This window comes from Thunnus maccoyii, chromosome 13, assembly GCF_910596095.1.
Source record: "Thunnus maccoyii chromosome 13, fThuMac1.1, whole genome shotgun sequence".
Lineage (NCBI taxonomy): Eukaryota > Metazoa > Chordata > Actinopteri > Scombriformes > Scombridae > Thunnus > Thunnus maccoyii.
Window position 1 is genome coordinate 26,382,464 of NC_056545.1, and position 22,095 is coordinate 26,404,558.

A 22,095-nucleotide genomic window follows, 5' to 3' on the forward strand; every position below is an offset into this window, starting at 1 on the left:
TACTTTGTGTTTAATGATAAATAGTAAATGTTAGCGTGGTAAACTCAGGTGGTAAACATGGTCAACATTATCCCTGTAAACATCAGCATGATAGCTTTTTCACTGTGAGCATGTTAGCATGCTGACATGAGTGCTACGCTGTGCCGAAGTACATTTTCACAGAGATCTACTGTGGCGTCTTGTGATGTCTTGTTTGAAAACACAACAAAATGTATGATCATATATGGAGCAATGTCATGATTTAGCATATTCATAAGTCATAAAACTATTTGTTTATCTATTCTGGTACATGCAAAGTCATTTCCATACATGAGGTTCAGAAACTCCACACTGACAGTGTGAATGTATATTAAATCCTCTCACTTTTGGTGATGAAGTCATCACTGGTTTATCATCAGAAAGTAAATTAGTTAAAAAACCTTTTAACAAGACCTTAAGGCCTCATGATTTAGGGCCTCTGTCCTGGATCGCTCTTGTTCCTCCATTCTCAGTTGCCTCTGTCTTGGTTTTTCTCATAAACACATACAGTGTTTTGCTGTCTCCTTGCACTTCTATTTAAATCAGATGTTATCCGCTTCTTCTGATGCTCTGCTGTCTTCTCTCACAACCAGAGGAACAGGAGCAGGCAGCTGTTACCACAAATGAAGGAATGTCATTTAAGGAGCACTCTGAAATGAGCGATTAATGAGGTTGATAGATTATTCATCATGGTAGGTGACCTATCACTGCATACTGTCAGACAATGATGGAAAACCGCCTACATGTTGCCAGTTTTCATCTGTGATGCAAAACTGTTCATAAAATCTACAAACTCTAGCGTCAAACTAAAGAAAAATCATGAAAACCTCTCACATTTCCATTCCTACCACCTTATGTGAAAGCACATACAGTATGATGCCCTTCCAATGACCTCATTCTCTAATTTTACCACAGGAATCGCATGCTCTGTCTTTCACATATGGCACTAAGAGAAAGGGGATGAAGATTTATTTTTTCTTGGAAACCACAGGAAATGGACTCAAATTCTAACCATTCATGCGCACCACATTCCAAATGGTGCTTCAATCCTAAAATCCTATTTATGGAACATGAAGACAATACAGGACAGACAACACAATAAAGAAAATGTGGCAAGAGAATAATAATATATATAGGAAAAGAGCATGGTTCATGCTAAAGGGATTGATACCAAATTAATATATATGATTCTTACATTAAGTGTGCATCATTGTTTCTTAAGTCTTCTTGTATTGAAAGCGAACTGGTCTTGACTTCTACATGAACATGTATCTGAGACGTACTTGAGTCAAGTGTGGAGCCAAGTGTAACTTTAATGTCTAGATAGATAATGAAAACAGGAAAAGACAAGTGTGAATGAGCACAAGCTCTAGTGTAATCAGTTCCCATGCTAAGTTATTTTTCAGCAAGGAGCATCATAGTGTCACAGCAATTAAGTCACTACATCAAAACCATTGTATTTATAAAATAATTAGTTCAGGTTCTAAGTTCCCAGTCATAGTAAAGTCATTGTAAAACACCTGAATGAGGCTCACGTTTGAACATGCACTAACAGTTAGCTTGAACATTAGACAAAGACTGTGAAATAGGCTAATTAATTCACATAATTAACATAATAAGACAATATTGTGTTATTGTGTGTATTTGCTTCAACATCCTGCTAATCTGACAACTAACCCCCGCATTATGAGGTAATGACAAAAATAATGAAATCCTGTAGATATTGGCAACATCTTTGACTCTTTGGCTGGGTTCTTGTTTGACTGTTGTGGGTGAATTCAAGTTGACAGATGAATCTATTTGTTAATCCTAGTTTCAGCCGACAATATCTCAGATCGATTCAATTGACCAATGAGTCGATACATTTCGTGACTGATGGAATTGATTTTGATATGGATACATTTAGCTAATGAGATTCATCCAGAAAGCCTCGTTAGACTATGAGAATGTCCATTGACCTCTGACATATTCAATAGTGTGGAAAGCTTTCCTGCCTGTCATGGTGACCCAGGTGAAAATCATCAAATAGCATCAGTACTTGCTGTTGGAAAAGTGCTTCATTCTGTGATCTGTCTACACTCATTTCTGTCATTTCTATAGAACTGTTGATAACAGATGTTTCTATGAAGAGATGGAAGGCTTCTGCGGTGGGGACATTTGCAGAATGTTAGCATAACCCGCCTGTGGTGGAGAAAAAGGCACCCAAATCTGTGCGGCAGGCAAAATGCCACAACATGTTAGCATGCTGTGCAGCCTTGTAGCCTGTGGACAGTGGTGTGTAGACGAGAGTGGGAACCAATCCAAGAAACCCTGCTTACACCCAGAGGGGCTGAGCTGAATGTGATCTGAAAACAATGCTTTGGACTAAAATGACACTGAAGAACAAGATATGTCTTCAAACTGATATTAAATTTTTTTTTTAAATCTGATATTCCCAAATCCTACACAACATCAAATGATTTAGCTTCATATGTACAGGAAGGACAGTCAGAGAACGGCTGGTATAAATGCTAAAAATAAGGATGGATCATCCCAAAAGGGAGGTAGCACGCACACCCTGTTTTACATACACACAAGTGAACCCTCATGAAGCTTATCTCAGCCTAAATCCAACCAGTGAATCCATCAGATGCAGTAGTAAGCAGGAGCCAACAGCAGCCTCGTGGGACTGAGGGGGATTTATGGGATATAGGCAGCAGGGTAATCCACGCAGAACTCTCTCCCACCAGCGTTAAACATTAAATATTAATTTCCACATAGGAGACAGTCTGCGCTGTTCTCATACTCTATGCAGATAAAATTGATTAATCTTCTGTAATTGGTTATGAGAGAAATGTAGCTTCTTGGTAGAGGAGTGAAGGTAATATTCATCTGAGAGCATGTTGTAGAATTCCTGTAATAAGTCTCTTTGATCTGTCCAGGTAAATTTACCGACATGTCAAGTAACTGCAATATACTTTTAATAATATATTACATGTAGCAGCCAATGATAAAAACTATCTGATGGATATCTAACGATGATGTGACCGTTTTTATAAGGTGAAAATTACAATTTGGGACAGTTATACAAACAACATTTTAAAACTATGATGCTATAAAATTTTCTCTCTTAAGATTGAAGAGGGAACCATTTTCAGATGAATTAAACATATGAACCCATAATGGAATAACACTACAAAGCAAGGTGCAATGATGGGATTTGCTTCACTGCACATCTAAATACAGAGGTGTGAGGAAGTCTGCTCCACAGTGTGTGTTTGTCAAAGCAGGGTAGCACCTACAGTGCAACAGACAGGGTGTGAGATTGAGGTGTGGACTAGCTGCAGTCATTTACAGTACAAACTCACACCCATCATACAGGAAGATGGCTTTAATAAACTAAATGATGCAATATGAAGATATTTTTAGGCTGTCAGCAATGCTACTTGACTTGCTTATTGAAAAGCATGGCAGGGGCTCATATTAAACTCAGCACAGCACTCACACTCAAATTCAGGTGTATTTAGTGAAACTATGTCTATAAGAGAGATCTTTGGGCTCCACCTTGTGGCAGCAACATACAACTACTACAGGCTTCAATCTCAAGCTCACTTTTACATATATAGTGTGTCTTCTTAATATTTATTCAAAGTTTTTATGACAGGCATTTTAATAGTTTCTTGTTAAGAGTTGTTTTATCAATTGGTGGTCAAACAAATTTTTTTAGACGACAAAGACTCCTTGTCGAGCAGGTTAACAATGAAGATAGGAGCTTCAAAGAAAGGTTCACATTCAGTATTCACATAGTGACGAGATCCCTTTGTAACACATCCACTGTAAGAGATGGAGGCAAAAAAAGTTCTCATTTAATGCAAAAATGCATTCTTGAGTTCAGCTGAGGTTAATATGTGCTTTCAGCTGTTAGACAATCCAACTGGTTATCTTCTGAGTCTTTTTAATACGAAATCCCCTCTTATTATCACTCCACCACTGCTCAGCAAGTAAATACTGTCTAGAAATATCATGCTGAAGAGCCTGTAACCTACTTGATTTGTTTAACTCAACCTGTTGAAGCTTCATATTAGCTTCAGCTAAATTTTAGAACTGAGTTTTGTTCAGAACGAGGACTGTGGATTTTGTCCTCCCATCTTTTGCTTTGGAATCACATTAAGAAGGGATCATTTCATGGCCAGTAGTCTGTGGTTGATTTAGTTAAAAATCATAAGTACCTCAAATGAGTGAGGCTGTTTGAACTAGTTTGGCTTCGCGAGTTATACATAGTTCAAGCATGTTCTAATAAATCTTTTCTAACCAGTAAAATGAGTTTTGTAGCAATCAAGACTGAATGACAAAGAATAAAGCAAAAGAACACAGTGTGCTTATAAAAGCCTGTTTAATCATTTTCCTAAAAATAAACCATGTAAAGATAGGTCAACAAAAAAAAGCAATAAAGGAATGGATATTCCTACCACAAGGCCTCAGTGATGAACAGAATTGCAGTAATTTCAGAAAAAAAGTAACATTTCAGTAAATAAATTTAAATTCAAACAATGTAGAACTGAAAGGTGAACAGGGAAACAATGTAGGGAAATTCAGTGTTTTTTTTTACCATCTGAATTCTATCTTCAATCTGATTCGGATTTGTTGAAATCAAATTTAAGTAACATCCAATTCTGAACTGACTTCAACCGCAGAGGACGATCAACAACATAAAAACTTCACAGTTAGAAAACACAGTCATCTTCATTATGAGGTATCCATTGCAGCTGTTTCTGAAACACAAGAACAGATATATCTTCCTTATTCACCAGGTAATGTAGAATTCATATATTTCACATAGAAAATTCACTCGCCTTCTTTTAAAATGTACAAATCATATTGTGTATTGCATAAGGCTTTTTTTTCCCTCATATCTCTCTTCTCTGCTCTGCTGAGAGACTACCAACCAAACAGAACTTTGGAGAACAGTTTTAGTAAACATGTCAACACTGGAATCTTCTGATGACTGTGGTAGATACCAGCACGTGCAGCACCATAACAGCCTGTTCCAACATTTTGATGCATTGTTTTACTTTGATTTAACCTGCGTTTGTGTAAATGCAGCATCACTGTGATCTGCGGGATCCAAAGCAGAGGAATTCTGTCATGACAAGAGACACAGAGGATAAACAGCAAACTCACGTGTTTCATTGAAGAGGAAGGAATCCTGATACTCCTTCATGTACTGGGAGGATCTGGCCTCATCCAGGAACAGAGAGTAAACCCTTTTAATGTCCTCCACCTGGACTTCTGTCCCCTGAAGAAGCCAAAACACACACACACGATCTGAGTACTGGACACTCTGAGCACTGAGGCTACAGGAAATCATTACTAAACTACTGAAAAACATTTAAACCTGTGTTACAGCTGTAATAAAATCCGCTCGTTCACACTGAGCTTACCTTGCGTTTGCGACACACCAAGCCAGCAGTGCTGATCAGCTGGATGGCGTAGCGCAGTGACGTCTCCATGCCAATGCGGGTCAGGACCGTGTGAGCCTCCTCGCTCAGCTCCACATCCTCCTCCTCACACCTGAAATAAAACCACACAGAGTCACTTCACGTTTCCAACACTGGGAGGAAGGGAGCAATGTTTGCCGAAAGAATGATGGATGCAGATCTTCACCGGATTTTGAGGATCTGCCTCGTCTCTTTTTCAGTATAAGGGGAGGTGGTGATGATGAGCAGCCGATCCAGCAGGTCGATGGGGATGCCATGAGGGCTCTGATAGTTTGTGCCGCGGATACTGAGAGAAAAACAAAGAAGAGTAAATATTCAGTGTTAAACATAATATTTTTGATCATTTTGAAGTAGGCAGATTGTAAGAAATTAAAATTTCCCATATCAGCGTATTCCTAAATGAGATAAATGTTTAAGGTAAACAAAAATCAATGTAAACAGTACCGAGTGATGCCTCTGTTGGTGGCCATAATGAGAACTGGGGACAAGTCACTCTCCAGAGCACGGTTCAGGAAGGAAAAACACTCCATGTCCAGCATATGGACTTCATCAATAAATAACACCTGGAATCACAAACATGGAAAATCAGTCAAGTACAATCACTAGCAATACACACACACACACACACACACACACACACACACAGCTGAACTTACCCCTGGTATGATCTCTGCTTTGCCTTCTTCCCTCCACTCACACACTTTGGCATTAATCTGCTCACGGACTTCCGATTTGATCTCTCCGGTGTCTCCGGAGAAGAGAGCCAGGAAGCCTTGTGTGCGGCTGTTGATGACGTCGATCTCGTGGAGGGACACTGTATGGACCACCTCCTTCCTCTTCTGCAGCTCTCCCTCTGGACACTGTACAAACTGTGTCTACAAGGATGACAAGAATATTTTTAAAAATCAGCCATCATACAAAAGAGTATGAATATGTTGACAAAATAAATTATAAGAAGCAACCAAGGAATTTCTGAATCTGTGACACAGACAAATCTTTTTTTGATTCCTTTGCACCTGACAAAGAGCAAATTTAGCTTGAAATGTTGTACTAATATTGTAATAAAGAAAATATTTTTAACTAGAGCAGGTGACCATGTTGCAAGTCCTTTGGGAGACAGAATTCCCAGTTAACAGCTTTTTTGGACTCAATACTGATTGTTTAAATCTACAAGAAGCGACTGGCTGTGAACTGAAGGACAATAACAAGGACCATCATGTCTTTCTATCCATATAACAATACTGTTAGTACATAAAGTTATTTTAAAAAACATATTTCACTGCTGAAAGTTCCAAACTGCTGTTGTTTGTGAGTGCACATTAATGACTACAGCAGTAACGTTTTAGTGATGTGACGGTTACAGGTTACCTGAGCTCCCATGGCATCATAGTCTCTGGCTCTGGTGAAGGAGCGGCCCAACTTGCTGATCTTTCCGGTAGCTTTGTCAATGGTAATAACATCGCTGGGAGAAAACAAAGAGAAAGACGGTTGAGATTGAAACTGTGACACACGTGAAGACATCAGACCCTAATATATATAAACAAGAGATGAACTTACCCCGCTTGAACTTTCTCTTTACTGAGACTGTCGATCATCTTGTTGCCCAAGTCATATATTGTCTCCATCTCCGTAGTCTTCAGAGTCAGCTTGCCCACCTTGGCACCCTGATAGACAAAGTTAAACATGCTATGAGAGGTTTGTCTTTATGATAGCAGACTGTGTGCTGTTTTACACTGTAAAAGCAAAGGATGTTCAGTAAATTGACAATACAGCTTTATTCATTCATTCAGAGATCTATTTTTCCCCAGGTATTTACACATTACATCAAATGTGTAATGTGTAAAGACTGCTCTCTCACAACACCAATAGTGTGTTCTATAAAATATTTGCCAGAGCAGGCATAATGAATGAGTCTGTAAGACTTATTATGGGTGAAATTATGGGTGTTGTTGCAGCTGTCAACAGTGTAAGCAGCCTACTGTTCCAGTGGCTGGTCTATCAATCTGGATTTCCACCACCTCTCCTTCAATAATCTCCGTCTCTTCTCTGCAAAAGAAAGACACCTATGAATAACGGTTCATTTCCAACAATGAGAGCTACAAACACAATTACTATGTTTTCTCACTTACTTGATCCTCACTCCGATGGCTTTTCTAAAAGCTTGGCTGAGTGCCTCAGTCTTGCTCATCTCCAGAGAGAAGATCTCACTACCAGCTAGCGCTGTGAAGGGTGTGTCAGGGCCAAGAGACTGGGCGATACCTGCATAAAAAGCAAAGTCTCAGCTGAACCATTAATCAGTTAGTGAATATGGGAGCAGGAACTCATGTTTTAACGAAAATATTACTTAAGTCAATTACATCACTGCAAGGCAACAATATAACCTCCAGGGGAAATGATATTATGTTCTGGAAAGCCTCCAACGTGGCCCTTACCCATAGCAATGGCAGTCTTTCCTGTGCCAGGTTGGCCGGCGATCAGTACTGCCCTGCCAGCAATGTGGCCATCTTTGATCATCTCCAGAATGACCCCTGCTGCCCGACGGGAGGCCAGCTGGCCAACCATCCCCTGAGACACCTGCAGGTGAGCAGAAACAGGTATCCTTGAACCCAAATTCAACACATATCCAGCATTTTGAACAGCTCAACATAGGAGACAGAAATGTCGCATGCAGTCTCTACTGTAATCCTTTTTAAAGATAACCATATACTTCAACAATTACTTGACATATGTCAGAAACCCTGCAAACAGGATTACTTACAGGGAAGAACAGGAAATCAGTTCCTTACAAGGTTATATACTTTAAATGTTTTCACAGCTACAGCCTATCAATTGAAGCCTTAACGCTACCTGTCTTGGTTCCAAAGCATCATCCAAGCCAAGGCCTCGAATGTGAGAATGTGCACCTAAACACAAGATCGAAATAAACACATTAGCAGTAACCACATTTGGAAGACAAGGTACCACTTGCATCAAAGCACATAAAGCTGATCTACAATAAAACAGATTTAGCACTCATTAACTTGCATTAATATAAAGAGCTGAATAGTAAGGGTACCAGTGTAAATATGGATTCTTACCAATTCTCTCGATCCGTGTGATGTCACGAACCTCTGGGACCTTTGTAGCCGCCATCTGTAATAAGTCAAAAGCAGGACAGAAATACCCTTAATATAAAAATAACAGCTCTTAGGAGGCAGAGGAGGTGCTATTGGAAACTAATGGAATCAGGATATAATTACAGAATAGGCAAAAACTGATTAACAAATATTTGTGACTGTTCCAATAGACACAAATATTTGTATTCAAAGTCCTATTAACTAGCAGGTTCTCTGACCTTTGTGGGACTTTAAAGGGACACCAGGCACAGTAAGTGGTCACCATGACAGGTAATCCAGCTCACAAGACACAACAAAGAAAATGCTGACTATAATTACTCTAAAGAACAAAATAGCATCTCACAGAAAAAAAATAGCACAGTAGTTTATATCACACAAGCTATCCAGAAACTGGAACTCTGATTTAAACAATGTGGATGAAATGGATCAACAACAAAATCAGTCTATAGGGTCATGAGGGTCTCTGCCTTGCAACAGAGGGTTGACTGCACCTGATGTCAAGTCACAGCAAGGAGTCAACAAGGTGTGTGCTTCAGCAGTGCAGAGAAACACTCTGATAGCAGCTCAGAAACTTTTATCAAGTCATAGAAGGTCAAGAGGCTTGGAAATGATCTGCTGATGACTGGAAAAGGTAATGAGTGTGTACCAACTCCACTTCACCCCATATCTCATTCAAATTCATATTGTTTATACTGTGTCTTTGTCTGTCCTGCACTGTGTAGATGTATATAGATTTGAATTTTTAATTATGTGTATGTATACACACACACACACACACACATATATCACATATATATATATATATGTTAATACACACTGTTTATTTACACTCAAATTCATAATTATATTTAATAATTATATTTTCATTAGTATTTATCCTATCTATATTTTTCTATATTCTGCTTTTTGCACACACATAGTTTCTATCATGTCAATATGCAGTATGGCATGCAATATAACATGCAAAATATAATATGCAATAAACACATAGTCCACCCCCACTACACAGAGTCTTTGTGAATTACTGTCCCTCTCTTTCTTACAGTTATGTTTTTGTTTATGTTTATTGTTTAATGTTCATGTTTACTGATGTTTCTGTTGACATGTGGACCACAGTGAATTCCTTGTACTTGCTACTTGGCGAATAAATCCGATTCTTCTGACTCTGTGAACTGATGAATCCAAGTTGGACATTTTTGTTCATTAAGAGATTTTCAATGAAATTAAAAGGTCAGACATATTTCAATTCACTCCCCAGACTCTTAACTTAGATTTCCCAGTTTTAGTATGGCCTAGTACTCGAGACTTTCAGTGTAAGTGTACTCTTGGTTGAGGGCTGCTTCCTTTGTTGATTTACATGTCTGTCGATGCATGAGTTCTTTTCTTATTGAAAAAGGAAACAAGTACGTTTTCGCTGTTCATATTAAGTTAGTTAATAAGCTTGAAGACACAAATTTAACTACAGAGTTTGTCTTGACAAGCCGGTTGTCATAGTGACAGTTGTAACGCATGCCACAACACCAGAGTGAAAGAGCGATAGCATTAGTCAATTTAGTGTGGCTTTTTATTCATAATATTTACATTTTATAACACAACACACATCTCAGTTGTCGGTTATATAATCTTGAGTCAAACGGCATGCCATAATTTTTACCTACTGTCTTCTCGACAGGGATAGCACAGCGAAATACCATGCTAACGCCAGCTAATGGCAGGTTAGCCAGCTAGCTAGCTAGGTTAGCGCCATTCATTGGTTTTCTTCTGTAATGTTGTCACACCCTGATGAAGATAAATAGATAGCTAGATAGACAGATAATACGCATGCTGGGGTCTCAGGGTGTGAAAACGGAAGGTCTGAAATAGTCAAAATATTTATCGTATGAACGTAAACTCACCTGTGCAGCCACACTTGTGAAAATGTGAGAATGCAGCGCTTTTTTCTGGATGTGCGCAGGGTAAATTTGTCCGACGAGAAACAAGTCCTTCTTTTTCTATGAGTAAACTGAGGTTGACTGCCCTCTATAGACATGGTGGTAAAGAATAATTAAGAGATAGGAACATTAAAACCTGTTTACTGAAAGACAGGTCAGTTCACACGGGAATGATAGGAATCTGAATTATGGTGATGGGGCTGCCCGTTTCTTTACGTTTTGAAATGATTAGACGCCTGGTTCATGTCCCCACTTGGTATCTTGAAGAAAGATATTTAAAGATCCCATCCAGACATGTGTTAAGATGTATATAGTCTACAATACGACCTATTCTGAATAATAATGTGTGTCTAATATGGTTTTTCCACAAAAAAGTTACAGTATCCTTTTTTTTTTCTGAAATTATTTAATTTCAGAGGTTTAACTGTTGGACACAAGATGTCTCCTACTTCACTGTAATTCTCAGTGTTTGTGCACTGCAGGCTTCAAGTTTCCACATCACATTTGTGTAAGTTGTATATTGAACCAGAATTGGCACCAAACCATTTGTGATGTCACAAATCATGCTCACAGGCCCACCCCTTAATATCAGATTTTCAATGAGCACAGAGAAATGTTCCCTATTCAGCAGATGAATGTTAAAACATCTCTCTATCTGCACGGTGAAGCTCAAACATTCAACCGTAGGAACAAGAAGAAAAACACATTTTGGAGCTGAGGGGGATTTTAACTTTATTCATTCCACAATTTTTACAAATTACAAATTACTCCTCTTGTCCTATTAAAAACACTGGAATACAACCTATCATTGAACACATGGACATTTTCCTTTAACTCTTGGTGGTGTAAAATGACAGGTGCAATCACTTAACACAATGTGGATCTTACAAAACAAACATGTACACAGTATGGAGATACAGTAGGTGAAGAGGTGAATTTGCTCAGGGAGTAAGCCTGTGACATGTTGTTTGAAGTAACCAATCCCGTAATGAAAGAGTATGGTCTAAGTTTGCAAGGTTTGCAACACTGTAGGTAAGCTGGTAGTATTGTCTAGCCAGCAAACATATTTTGTACCACTTGCTCACATGCATACTTCTTTCACTGTTTCAGGTTCTCCAACAGTGAATCAAGTGGTAGAGGAGCCATAGTGTGTAATACCTTGAAAACAAGACACAGTCTACTGTATTTAACCATGTTTTCCCAGCTTAAGAAGTTGTGCATTTTCAAAATATTGCAATGATGGTATCCTTGTGGCTTCATGTCAAGAGCTTTTATTGTTTGTTTGTTCTATTGGCTTTAGCGTGGTTTTATTGCCATGTCCCCAACTTGTCAGACAGTACGTGATGTGAGGCGAATAGTGACAGATGACAGTTTTGGTACTTCATACATTTCTCCACTAGAGGTAGCACGGCTCACAAGGGATTTTACAGGTTTAAGAATCTCTGTACAAAGCAGCTACAACAGGACAAAGTTACAGCAACTTGCCACTGATAACTGTACACCAGATAAACTTGGACAAAAATAGATCCTTAATCAGTATTAAGCCTATCATCTGACTTTTTACATGCTGCTTGTTACTAGTTTTCTGTGAATAAATTAGTAGTAATAATAAATATAGATAAACTTTTGGTAAATGCATAATAAATGATTTGCATAAACCATTCAGAAACTTAAAACACAAACCTTTTAGGTGATTTCATTTGAGGAGACAGAGAAAGTCCAAAATGAAAGGAGCATCAGGAAGTCCTGTTTTAACTAAAATGGCACAATCCATCAAATATGAGGACCAAGTCTCAAGCATTGAGTCCTTAACACAAACCCTTGTGTCAAGTATAATATCTTTCAATCTAGTCTGCTTGTTTAACAAAATTGTGAAAAGAATGTTGTAATTTCAGAAAACAATAGGATCCAGTATCACTGAACAATGGCAGACCCGCCCTCTGACCATAACCTAAAATTCTGGGGGATTTTTCATATCCTCTCTTCAAAAGAAGTCCCTTAAGGCTGCAGATTCCACAAACGAAACTCACTTCACTCCAACATCACAAACAAAGAGCACTGAAAGAGGATTTTATTCAAATCACTTTTTACTATGGTGAAATTTCTTGATGTGTGTCATCATTGGGTTGACTGTCATTTATGTAAGTGAGCTGTTTGTCAGAGACAAAATTCTGTTTTATATACTTTGACAGTAACTTTGACTCATAAACAGCAACCTAAGCAGTCACTGCATTATGGTTAAAAGATTCAGAAATGGTAAGTCTAGTAAGATGTTAGTGGCAAAATGCATGTGGCAAAGTCCAACTGAAAACAATGTTTTTTCATTAACAAGCCATGAAGATTCATTGAGGGGAAGAAATGGCCAACAGCAAGAGTTGCATATAGTTCCCTGCAGTGGTCAAGTTCAAGTCAGTTACAATACCCCTGTGTAGCATCACTAATACATTAACTGCTTTTCATGATTGTCCTAGATGATAAAGATCTTAGAAATACATTAGAATCAGACTAGACCACACATCAGTGCAGCAAACCACCAATATTTTAAACTGCAGCCATCTGTAAACTCAGGAGCCTCTCAGTCACACTTTACCTACTCCTTGATATCTCTAAATCCCACAAGAAACCTCTCCAACCCTCTCCAACAAAACCAACTCTGTTTAATGTCATTGTCTCATTCTCTTCCTGTCTTATTTTTATTTCTAAAAAATAGTTTGGTAATGCAAGACAGATTTTAATTGTGAACATAATATCTGTGGTTTACGATGCTACTGACCAGGAAACTGGAATATGGTGTTCAGTTTTTTTAAACCTGTTAAACATTTGAGGATATCCTTGTATCTGAGTGTTTTCCTGATTAAACAAAGCTGAACTGAATGAATGAATTTTCCATCTCCGCTTTCATATTTCATGCAAGCAGGCTGAGGAGAGGAAGCACGAGGAAATGTGTGATATGAATAGAAGGATGGAATAAAAACACAACAATGATATCACTTTATCCTGGTTATAAAATGTTTATTGATAAAAATAAGTGTAACATAGCTTATATAAATGATCACATGACATATGTCAATCAAGTACAGCCTTCATTCTTTTTAAATGATATTTTAAATGCTCATTCACGTTATATCCCTGATCTCATACAGTACCAGTCAAAAGTTTGGACACACTTTGGACTGGTACTGTATTTCACACATGTTGATTTGTAGAATATTCAGTCATCAAGAATAGTTTCCCCAATAATCAACACAGCAAAGTAAGTACAAAGTATAGTAAAAAAAAAAGACAAAGATGTCCAATCTTAAAGGAATTATAATATATAATCAAAGTATAGTATTATTTTTGTTCTGTAATCCCATACCAAAACTGAATCCCAGTTATACATTGATCATTGGAAGTGTGTTATTAAATCACAGCTGGATGATGGTGATGGCTGACTCGTACCAAACCCAGAAGCCTGGATAGACAGCCTCACTAAAGGTGGCCTTGAAGCGGTGGATGAGAGACATGGTGTCCCCTACAGTGTAGAAAGAGAGGGTACCCCCAGCGTGGTCCAGGAACACCCCAATACGGGAGGAGTAGGGTGCGTTGATATCTATCTGGTCCTTGTGGTGGCGGGCTGAGTAGCTGGAATCAGAGCAGAAGAGGCTCCAAGATTTGCGGTTGTATCCGATGCGGCAGCTGTCTCCATAACCTGTCCTCTTGATGCCTTTGTAGGTGACTCCTATGGAAGCCCCCTCCCCACTCCAGTCAACCTCCCAGTAGTAGGCGCCTCCGGAGAGCGCCTCTGTGCACAGGACTTGAGGCAGGGAGTCAAACCTGGCAGCGTTGTCACCATAGGACTGGGGGTCTCTCTTGAGGGTAGCTTTCCTGTTCCCTCGAGACAAGTAGAGCTGTCTGTAGGCTGTGTTTGAGTCCAGAGTGAGCTGACAAGCATCTGAGAAGAGATGGGATATGAATTAAACATTTACTTCACAAGAGGAGGCATTTAGCTTCAATTTTTTGGGCTAAATGTAAATCTAGAAACCCAAAAGGGGCAAAGCTTCATTTCCACATCAGCTTAAGCTACCTTCACCATTACACCACCAGCTGCAAGGTCACAGAGGTTAGTAGAATGTAATTAGAATGTCCAGTTCTGTTAGATGTTTAACTAACTTCTGCAATAATGTGGTTTGAAGGAAAAAGTGGCAGACCCTCTGGCTGTACACATGGAAATCAGAATTATTTCAGGGGTTAGAAATCACCTGCCTGCTGTGTACCTCCACCTCTGCAGGTCACAGTTGGTGAGCCACCCGATGGCTTCGGTGAGATCTGCCCGATCTATTATCTGGAATGCCAGAGGTATCAACACTGTTTGTGAGTTTGACCACAAACAGAAATGTATCTAACAAAGTGAATCTTTAAATGAAAGGTGTTCCCAGGCTTTAGATTATTCTCCTCTAAGATTAAATGCTAGCAAAACTGGCTCCTGAAAAAACCTGAATTTTCTTTTTGTTCTAGTCTGACTGGTTAGTCAACATCTGCTTTCAAACAATCATGCACTTAGTAAAAAAAACAAGCAAAGAACACTTAAACTGCAGCTGAAGTAAAAATCATGAAGCTGTGTAAGTGCCAGCTAATATATTTTTAATGAGTCAATCCCAGTCTCTGTCAACACTGTGGGACATGTAGTAGTTACTAAAACCAGATTTTGTGGTCAGCCACAGGGTCTGACAGAGAACCTCGTCAGCATCTAATTTGCCTCATGCACTGAAATGAGCAGGGAGAGTAGTGATCTGTGTGACTGCAGAGAGCTGTATGAGAGAAGCTGAGACTCACATTTCAGAAAATCATCCCTGGACTGAGGTTCATGGACTGGTACAGACTTGTACATGGGAGCTTCATCACCTGTGGAAGTAAATACATATAGTATATCATCAAAAGGAAATAGTGATAGAGGCATAATGAACTGTAATGTGTTTAATTGAAGGATTTGGTTTTTTTACTGATATTATAGAGGATTTTTTTCTACCACATCAAGATATTAATTACAGACAATGAATCAACAATACTGCACAACACATATGATAACAAAGACTGATAATGAAAACAGGCATAATATGGATAGTATTGATAATCTTGTTGTATTAACCCACTGACTGTCACAGTATCAATGGAGCTGATCTGAACTGTTAGAGACCATGCAACCTGGCTGTATTCTAAGGAGGAGGGGTATGCTAATATAAACTCACTGGCAGTTTGACATTCTAATCAAAGTAAACATTTAACCGTGTGGCTACTGAGTGACCTCGGGCTACCCTCTACTGAATGTCATGCTCCAGCTGTAGCCAAACATCAAACAAGATTGCACAAAGCCCTACTGAGGACAAAGGAAACTGTAAATCTATTTGACTTTTACTGCTACAGTTATCCAAAATTTTAATTTTGGGTCCAAATAATTTCTAAATACTGCAGCTATCTGGCTTTGTGGATTAACTAGAAGCAGTTTGCACAAGATTACTGATAGAGCTTTCTGTATTATTACCATATTGCTTTGTTGTTCAAATGAAATCAGTTAAAGGTAAGTTCATTTTCTTAAATGGTTGACTCACTTTTTGTTGACCGTCTCTTTTTGGATTCATCCAGCTGACAGAAGGTAATTTTGTTAACTGCAAAAAAAAAAGAAAAAGTGAATGAGTAACATGATAATAGTGGTAAAATGTTCATAAGATATTAACAGTATTACCAGAGGACTGAAATAATATCAGACCATTTAAATCTACGTCTTTATCTTTTATCTTTTAAGGTCTTGATGTCAGCTCTCCACTCACCTGCTTTGGCTACCTTAACCAGTTCATCATTGCTGAATTCATTCAGGTGCTGTTTCATCTCAGAGACGGCCTTAGTGACTGGGCCGAAGGAAAAGTAGGGGTTGACGCTCACTGTAGGCAGCTCCTCAGCCTCTGTCTGGGCAATCAGCATTTGATAGCTCTAAAGAGAAATAAACAGTAATGCAGATATGATGTATTCTTCTTTTTTTCTAGATTACACCATGCATTTCAGTTAGTAGTTATGTTTTACTGATACACATTTAAAGTTGAAATACACAAAAAAGTGCTGGTGTCACACCATAAAGTGGAGTAAACATGATATTTCCACCAACGCATGATGAGATACCCTTGAAGAGGAGTTACGAAAATTGGTGGTGCTGTTGCAATGTCATATCATTAGCCTAACATATACAGTACCAGTCAATAGTTTGGACATGCTTTCCCATTCCCTTGAATAAGAAAGTGAGTCCAAACTTTCGACTGGTAATGTATATCTGACTGAACATATCTTAATGTCTCTCTTCAGTGGCTGTCAGTTACCTGGATGAAGTGGATGTGGTCCTCAGTGCGGGACAGCTGGGTGATCTCGTTGTCTCTTCTCTTCAGGTCAGCAATCTCGTGGGTCAGACGCTCCATGTGGCCCTCCGCGTTGTTGAGCGCTGCTCTCTTGTTGGAGGAGATCAGCTTGGTCATCTCTTGTTGCATCCTCTCAATTGAGCGCATCATGTCCGAAAACATCTTCTCACAGTCCTGCAGTGCTCGGTGAGCTGAGTGCTGCACAGGAAACATGGAGGCATGCCATAAATCAACTGGATGTCACACTGGTTTTACTAGCACTCTGAGAGAAGCTGTCATCACTACATGAAGGAATGTTGTCTGTGTTGGTAGTTGATTTAACTTTCCATTCAGTCTGTTGTGGTTAGTCGGGTCTTATCTATCTGATGGATGATGTTGGCACAAACCTTTAGTGACTCCACTGCTTGTTTCAGTTCCTCCATCTGCTTCAGTCGATCATGAATCTTTTCTTGGATCTCTGCCTGTGTTGCGCCCAGCCGTTGCTATGGAGAAAACAATAGACATTGTTGATGATGATGACAGCAATTCAACAAGTTGACTAAATTATCTAATCAAGAGTTTTTTATTCTAAACTTAAATGTTAGACTTTACAATACAGCGCACAGTTCAAGGTTGGAAAACTGCATATGCAGATAACATTTATTTTCAGTTATTACAGTTATTTTCATGTGGGTGTGTATCATAAAATGCCTTAGTCTTTGATTAATGGGCTTGGTTCATCTATCGTAAACTGCTCCTTCATGCCCTACCTGCCACTTTGTCACTAGAACAATGAACAAAGATGTGTACATGTTTCACCCTGATTAAAACAATCACATAACGTTCATGTACATTAAATTATACTTGTCATGTTGAGCAAAGTACATTTAAAATTTTTTACTACTCCTGTTGCTAAGCAGATCACAGCCTGACACATGTCTGTTGTCACTTTAAGTAAAATGTTACATACCTGCTCCTCAGCCCTCTCCTGCTCAGCAGACACCATGTCGTGACCTTTATGTTCTTTCACCGTACACAGCACACAGATACACATCTGGTCGGTGCGACAGAACAGCTCCAGACCCTTCTGATGCTGGGGACAGATCTGTCTGTCCAGGTGGCCAATTTCATCCACCAGCTTGTGCCTCTTAAAAGTGGCTGACTCATAGTGGGGCTTGAGGTGCCTCTCGCAGTAGGAGGCCAGACACATCAGGCAGCTCTTGATGGCTTTTTGTTTCTTGCCAACGCAGATGTCGCAACCTACATCCTGGGGTCCTGCGTAGTTGTAGTCAGGGGACGGAGGTGGAGGTGGAAAGGATTCGGCATTACGTTGGATGGTAGAGTGCCGGGAGCCTCCCATGCGTCTTGGGGTGGGCCTCTTGTTGTACGTGACTCTGCACTGTGGGCAGAGGTATGAACCTGTGTGGTCAGCATGATCCCAGTATGTCTTCAGACAAATGGAGCAGAAGATGTGTCCACATGGGATAGACACAGGATCCCTAAGGTATTCCTTACACAGGTGGCAGTCGTCTTGGTCGGATGACATGGAGTCAGCTTGGTGTTTTTCCCTCTAATGTAGTGAAGCTGCTGTGACAGTCAGTGACTTGTGTCAGCACAGTGGCAAAGTGATCTTACAGGTACTACCAGCGCAATTTATATAGAGTAAACAGAGAGGGAGGCTAAACTGGTTAAACCGAAACCAGTAAAACATGGGCGGGGCGAAGAAAGGACACAGTGAATACTTCCATCAGTTACAGAATGTAAGGAGAATGAATGAAATGTGTGATCATAAGATACAAGGTTTGACCTTGAGTGATCAGATCAAGTTCAGTTCAAGAATTTTTTTTTTTTAAATGTCATGTAGTCACCAAAGAAATCACAAAGACAATCTATACGGGCCATGAGGATTTTATCTGTTTTCTAGCAAGAAATAGGTGCAAATTGAGCATGAAAATAATGTTTAGCAATGTTGCTAGTACTTGCATCCCACAAACAAATGAGTGACAGAAAAAAGTATACCTTTCAAACTAGTCATCAAGAAATAATGCACTGTTAGGAAACCACAGGTGTGTCACATTTTACTGTTGAGTGTACTCTAATTGCAGAGTGTTAGAGATAGCCTGGAGACAGACTGTTCCCTTTGAGCATGTGATGATACCCACTCAAGTCACAGTACTAACTAACCTCATGCTAAAGAGATTATTTTCTGCAATTTGACTTATATTAGTACAACTCTTTTTCTGGTGATTGGCTGTAATTTCTCATCGGTAAAGTCTTCAGTGGTTCACTCCGTTTATCACTGATGTATGGTTAAATGATTGAAGAGTAGTGATACCAAATTAACAGCTTTGTTGGCTTTAGTGAAATTCAGTTCGTTTGGTGATATTTCAACCTTCACCTCATCTGTAACCAGTTAATTATCAACTCTTGTTTACTTTGCATTTCATTACTTCTTCCCAGGTCTCCAAGTCAACACTGAGATTGTCTTTCAAATGTAATATTGTCCCAAATAAGAAAGTTTTTTCTCCACCAAACTCCAAGTAATTATAAGAATGTTTCCTGTTCTGAATTAAAAAAAAAACCCAAAAAAAAACGTTCCTCTGCATATTTCATCTTACAGTGGACACACCTCCAAGCCAAGATGGAGTTTCAGGGCTATTGAAATGGAGATAGGAATGCAACTACACTTGATAGCCCAGATAACAGGAGGGCCGAGAAAGCCTGCTTAAAAGATTCCATTGTGTTAGAGCCAAGATGGCCCAAGCAGAGTGCCAGACATTATAGGGTCTGTTGTCCGTCAACAACAGTAACTACAGCTGACATGAAGACTAAATGTAGCATCTTATGAGACAAACAAAAAAAAATCTGTTGATGGAGGTCATACTCTTCAGTGCAAGTGATGCAACATCAACAGACATGATGTAATGATCTATCAGTGTTAACAAAAACATAAATTCAAATTGTCTTTCATTGTAAATTACTTTTTAATGAAAAGATCCAAATTATTTTTATTTTTCTAAATTTTATGTTAATTATCTTTGTGACTGTCTAGTGACCTTGTGATATAATTTTTTTTTTTTAAAGGTGTATCTCTCTTGTCATTTTCTGTTATCGCTCTACTATCCACTATCTACCCAATAAAAGAATAAAATGCCCAAAATAATAATGATTTTTTTTCAAACTTAAATAGTTTTAACAAGTGTATAATCCTAGACTTTAGCACCCCACCTACTGTTCACCTACTTTGCATGTAAATTAAATTAGTCAGGTCGTTAAGTCTCTATTGACAATGACAAATACAAAAGGTGAAAATGTTCCAGTGAAAGCTAGTAAGCTCATCTGATTGTAAATTAAGTTAATTTACTCAATCATACTATTAACATTTAAAATTGCACTTCAAACTAATACTACATTTACTACACTTTCTTTTTCTTTTTTTTTTAGCATTTCCACTCTTTAAAGATTTTTATATTGGTGTGGACTTTATTGTACCAATCTAATTGGTCGTTTAACCTTGTTTTTAGCCAGAAGATGGACTTTGCCTCCATAAAACAAAAATATAGAAATTTTATGGAAAGGAAGAACCAGTTGGCCTTACTACACTTAACCTTGACAGCTGAGCCACCAGACACAAAATGATACACCTAAGAATCAGTTTCATGGCAGACAGGATTATGAAAGCTGATACGAGCATCTGTCAAGCTCTCATTGCTTATATATGAACCTCTCTTCACTTAGAATTGAGGAAGTGTGTGTTACACATGTACACAAACATGCGTAAAAATATGGGACTACTATTTTGGAATTCATTTAATTTTTATTTGGACTAGCTCCATTGGATGCAGCACTGACGGACATTCAACAAGTGGTGTTTTTTTCTCATCTTTGAGTCGATTTGGCTGACGTCTTGACAACAGCAGTGTTTACAAGTGGTGTGCAACCTTTTTGTTCACATCTGGCCTGTGTCTGTTAGCATTGTATCTACCAGCATCAACAAATGCGTCCACTGTTTCCCCGCAACATATTCAAATATTGTGTCTTCCTGTTGTTATTACTCACACTCAGTGAAATGGCTCCTTGTTTCCTTTGATCAAATAGCCATTTGTGTTCTCCTGCACTCGCCCTGCAGAAAGCACGCTCACTGCACCTTAATGAAGGTTGACCTTTCACCTTGAACTTGGACTCAGCTATAGATGACTGGAGTTTCAGTCTGTTTCATCAAAGAACACTGAGATTTATAACAAGCATGCTACTCTGTTGACGAGGTGCATTATAAATCTCATTAAAGTGTCCTGTATTCTAAACATTACCCTGCTTCATTTTGACTTTCTCAAAGAAATAGACATTTTTGAACAAATGTGCACTGTATAATCTTCACTTTTTTGTATATCAAAGCCATACTCAGAGATTTGTCCCTTGGCCATGGTTGTCTACACTAACAGGTAGTTAATCTGTAAGCACAGAGTGCTCCCTTTACTCTGGAGGAAGGAAGGAAAAACTGGCTTATCAGAAACCTGACCAAATATGGAGAGGTGAAACTACCTAGCGTATGAAGTAATGCAAGATATGAATTGAAGGAGGAGCTAACGTACTTTTTCCAACCTTACATTAATATGTACTCTATTTTTCTGTTACACAATCCCAGATCAGACAGAAAATACTTTATAAAAATTTAATTTCAACCAAGAGTGCCATAAAAGTTTAGGGACTTTCAAAGTAATCCTGAGCTAGAGACAGACAGAAAAATACAAAATACTGTGAATGAGCTATTGGTATTGGTGGAAACCAGTAGTGTAGGCCTAATTGAAATGCTAATGACAGGCTATGATGTCAGCAGACACCTCATGTTGCAGAGACACTCTGAAGTTTTTGCCTCAAGCTGATTTTAAATAACATCAGGTAACCATGACAGACATTTGTAGGAATGAAAAAACGCCAAGTGTAGCATGCAAACAAATATGTAAAACATTCATTGCAACAAGGCACCAGGATCTTTCAGGAATGTTCTGTTTGTGTATGCTCATGTGCACATGCATGTTTCAATGAATATTTTCTTTCCGCTGTACAAACAGCTGCTGTCTACATATCTACAGTTACAAATTGACCTGCAAAAGTGACTCGACTGGTTTGACAAGTCACAGTGTAAATACTACAACTCTGAACTCTAGCTGCTCTATGAAAAACCACCTGC

The 22,095-nt window shown here is 38.8% G+C and overlaps 2 protein-coding genes across 2 annotated transcripts; both read right to left on the reverse strand.

Annotated features, from left to right (window-relative positions):
- Positions 1–4,373: 4,373 nt before the first annotated feature.
- Positions 4,374–10,604, reverse strand: ruvbl2 (RuvB-like AAA ATPase 2). The gene is made up of 14 exons (XM_042431152.1): positions 10,507–10,604; positions 8,573–8,627; positions 8,343–8,398; positions 7,928–8,069; positions 7,625–7,754; positions 7,475–7,541; positions 7,053–7,159; positions 6,864–6,957; positions 6,152–6,370; positions 5,940–6,058; positions 5,662–5,781; positions 5,439–5,568; positions 5,179–5,293; positions 4,374–4,769 (listed from the first exon to the last, which is right to left on the reverse strand). The coding sequence occupies exons 2-14, from the start codon at positions 8,625–8,627 to the stop codon at positions 4,744–4,746; spliced, it is 1,380 nt and encodes a 459-aa protein (XP_042287086.1). The 5' UTR covers positions 10,507–10,604; the 3' UTR covers positions 4,374–4,743.
- Positions 10,605–13,586: 2,982 nt separating this feature from the next.
- On the reverse strand, positions 13,587–19,847 carry ftr83 (finTRIM family, member 83). The gene is made up of 7 exons (XM_042432077.1): positions 17,875–19,847; positions 17,312–17,407; positions 16,890–17,123; positions 16,350–16,509; positions 16,131–16,187; positions 15,358–15,426; positions 13,587–14,476 (listed from the first exon to the last, which is right to left on the reverse strand). Exons 1-7 carry the CDS (start codon positions 18,448–18,450, stop codon positions 13,950–13,952), a joined length of 1,719 nt encoding a protein of 572 aa, XP_042288011.1. The 5' UTR covers positions 18,451–19,847; the 3' UTR covers positions 13,587–13,949.
- Between the last annotated feature and the right edge of the window lie 2,248 nt (positions 19,848–22,095).

Bases quoted from the DNA above. Each gene is read 5' to 3' on its own strand.
- ftr83 (XM_042432077.1), bottom strand. From the start codon at position 18,450: ATGTCATCCGACCAAGACGACTGCCACCTGTGTAAGGAATACCTTAGG. The intron at 17,124-17,311 runs GTTTGTGCCAAC...TTTCCTGTGCAG, and splicing joins AAGCAGTGGAGTCACTAAAG to CACTCAGCTCACCGAGCACT. The intron at 16,188-16,349 runs GTGAGTGGAGAG...TTTTTTTTGCAG, and splicing joins GGTTAAGGTAGCCAAAGCAG to TTAACAAAATTACCTTCTGT.
- ruvbl2 (XM_042431152.1), bottom strand. From the start codon at position 8,627: ATGGCGGCTACAAAGGTCCCAGAGGTTCGTGACATCACACGGATCGAG. The intron at 8,399-8,572 runs GTAAGAATCCAT...TCTTGTGTTTAG, and splicing joins CACACGGATCGAGAGAATTG to GTGCACATTCTCACATTCGA. The intron at 6,059-6,151 runs GTAAGTTCAGCT...TTGTGATTCCAG, and splicing joins AAGCAGAGATCATACCAGGG to GTGTTATTTATTGATGAAGT.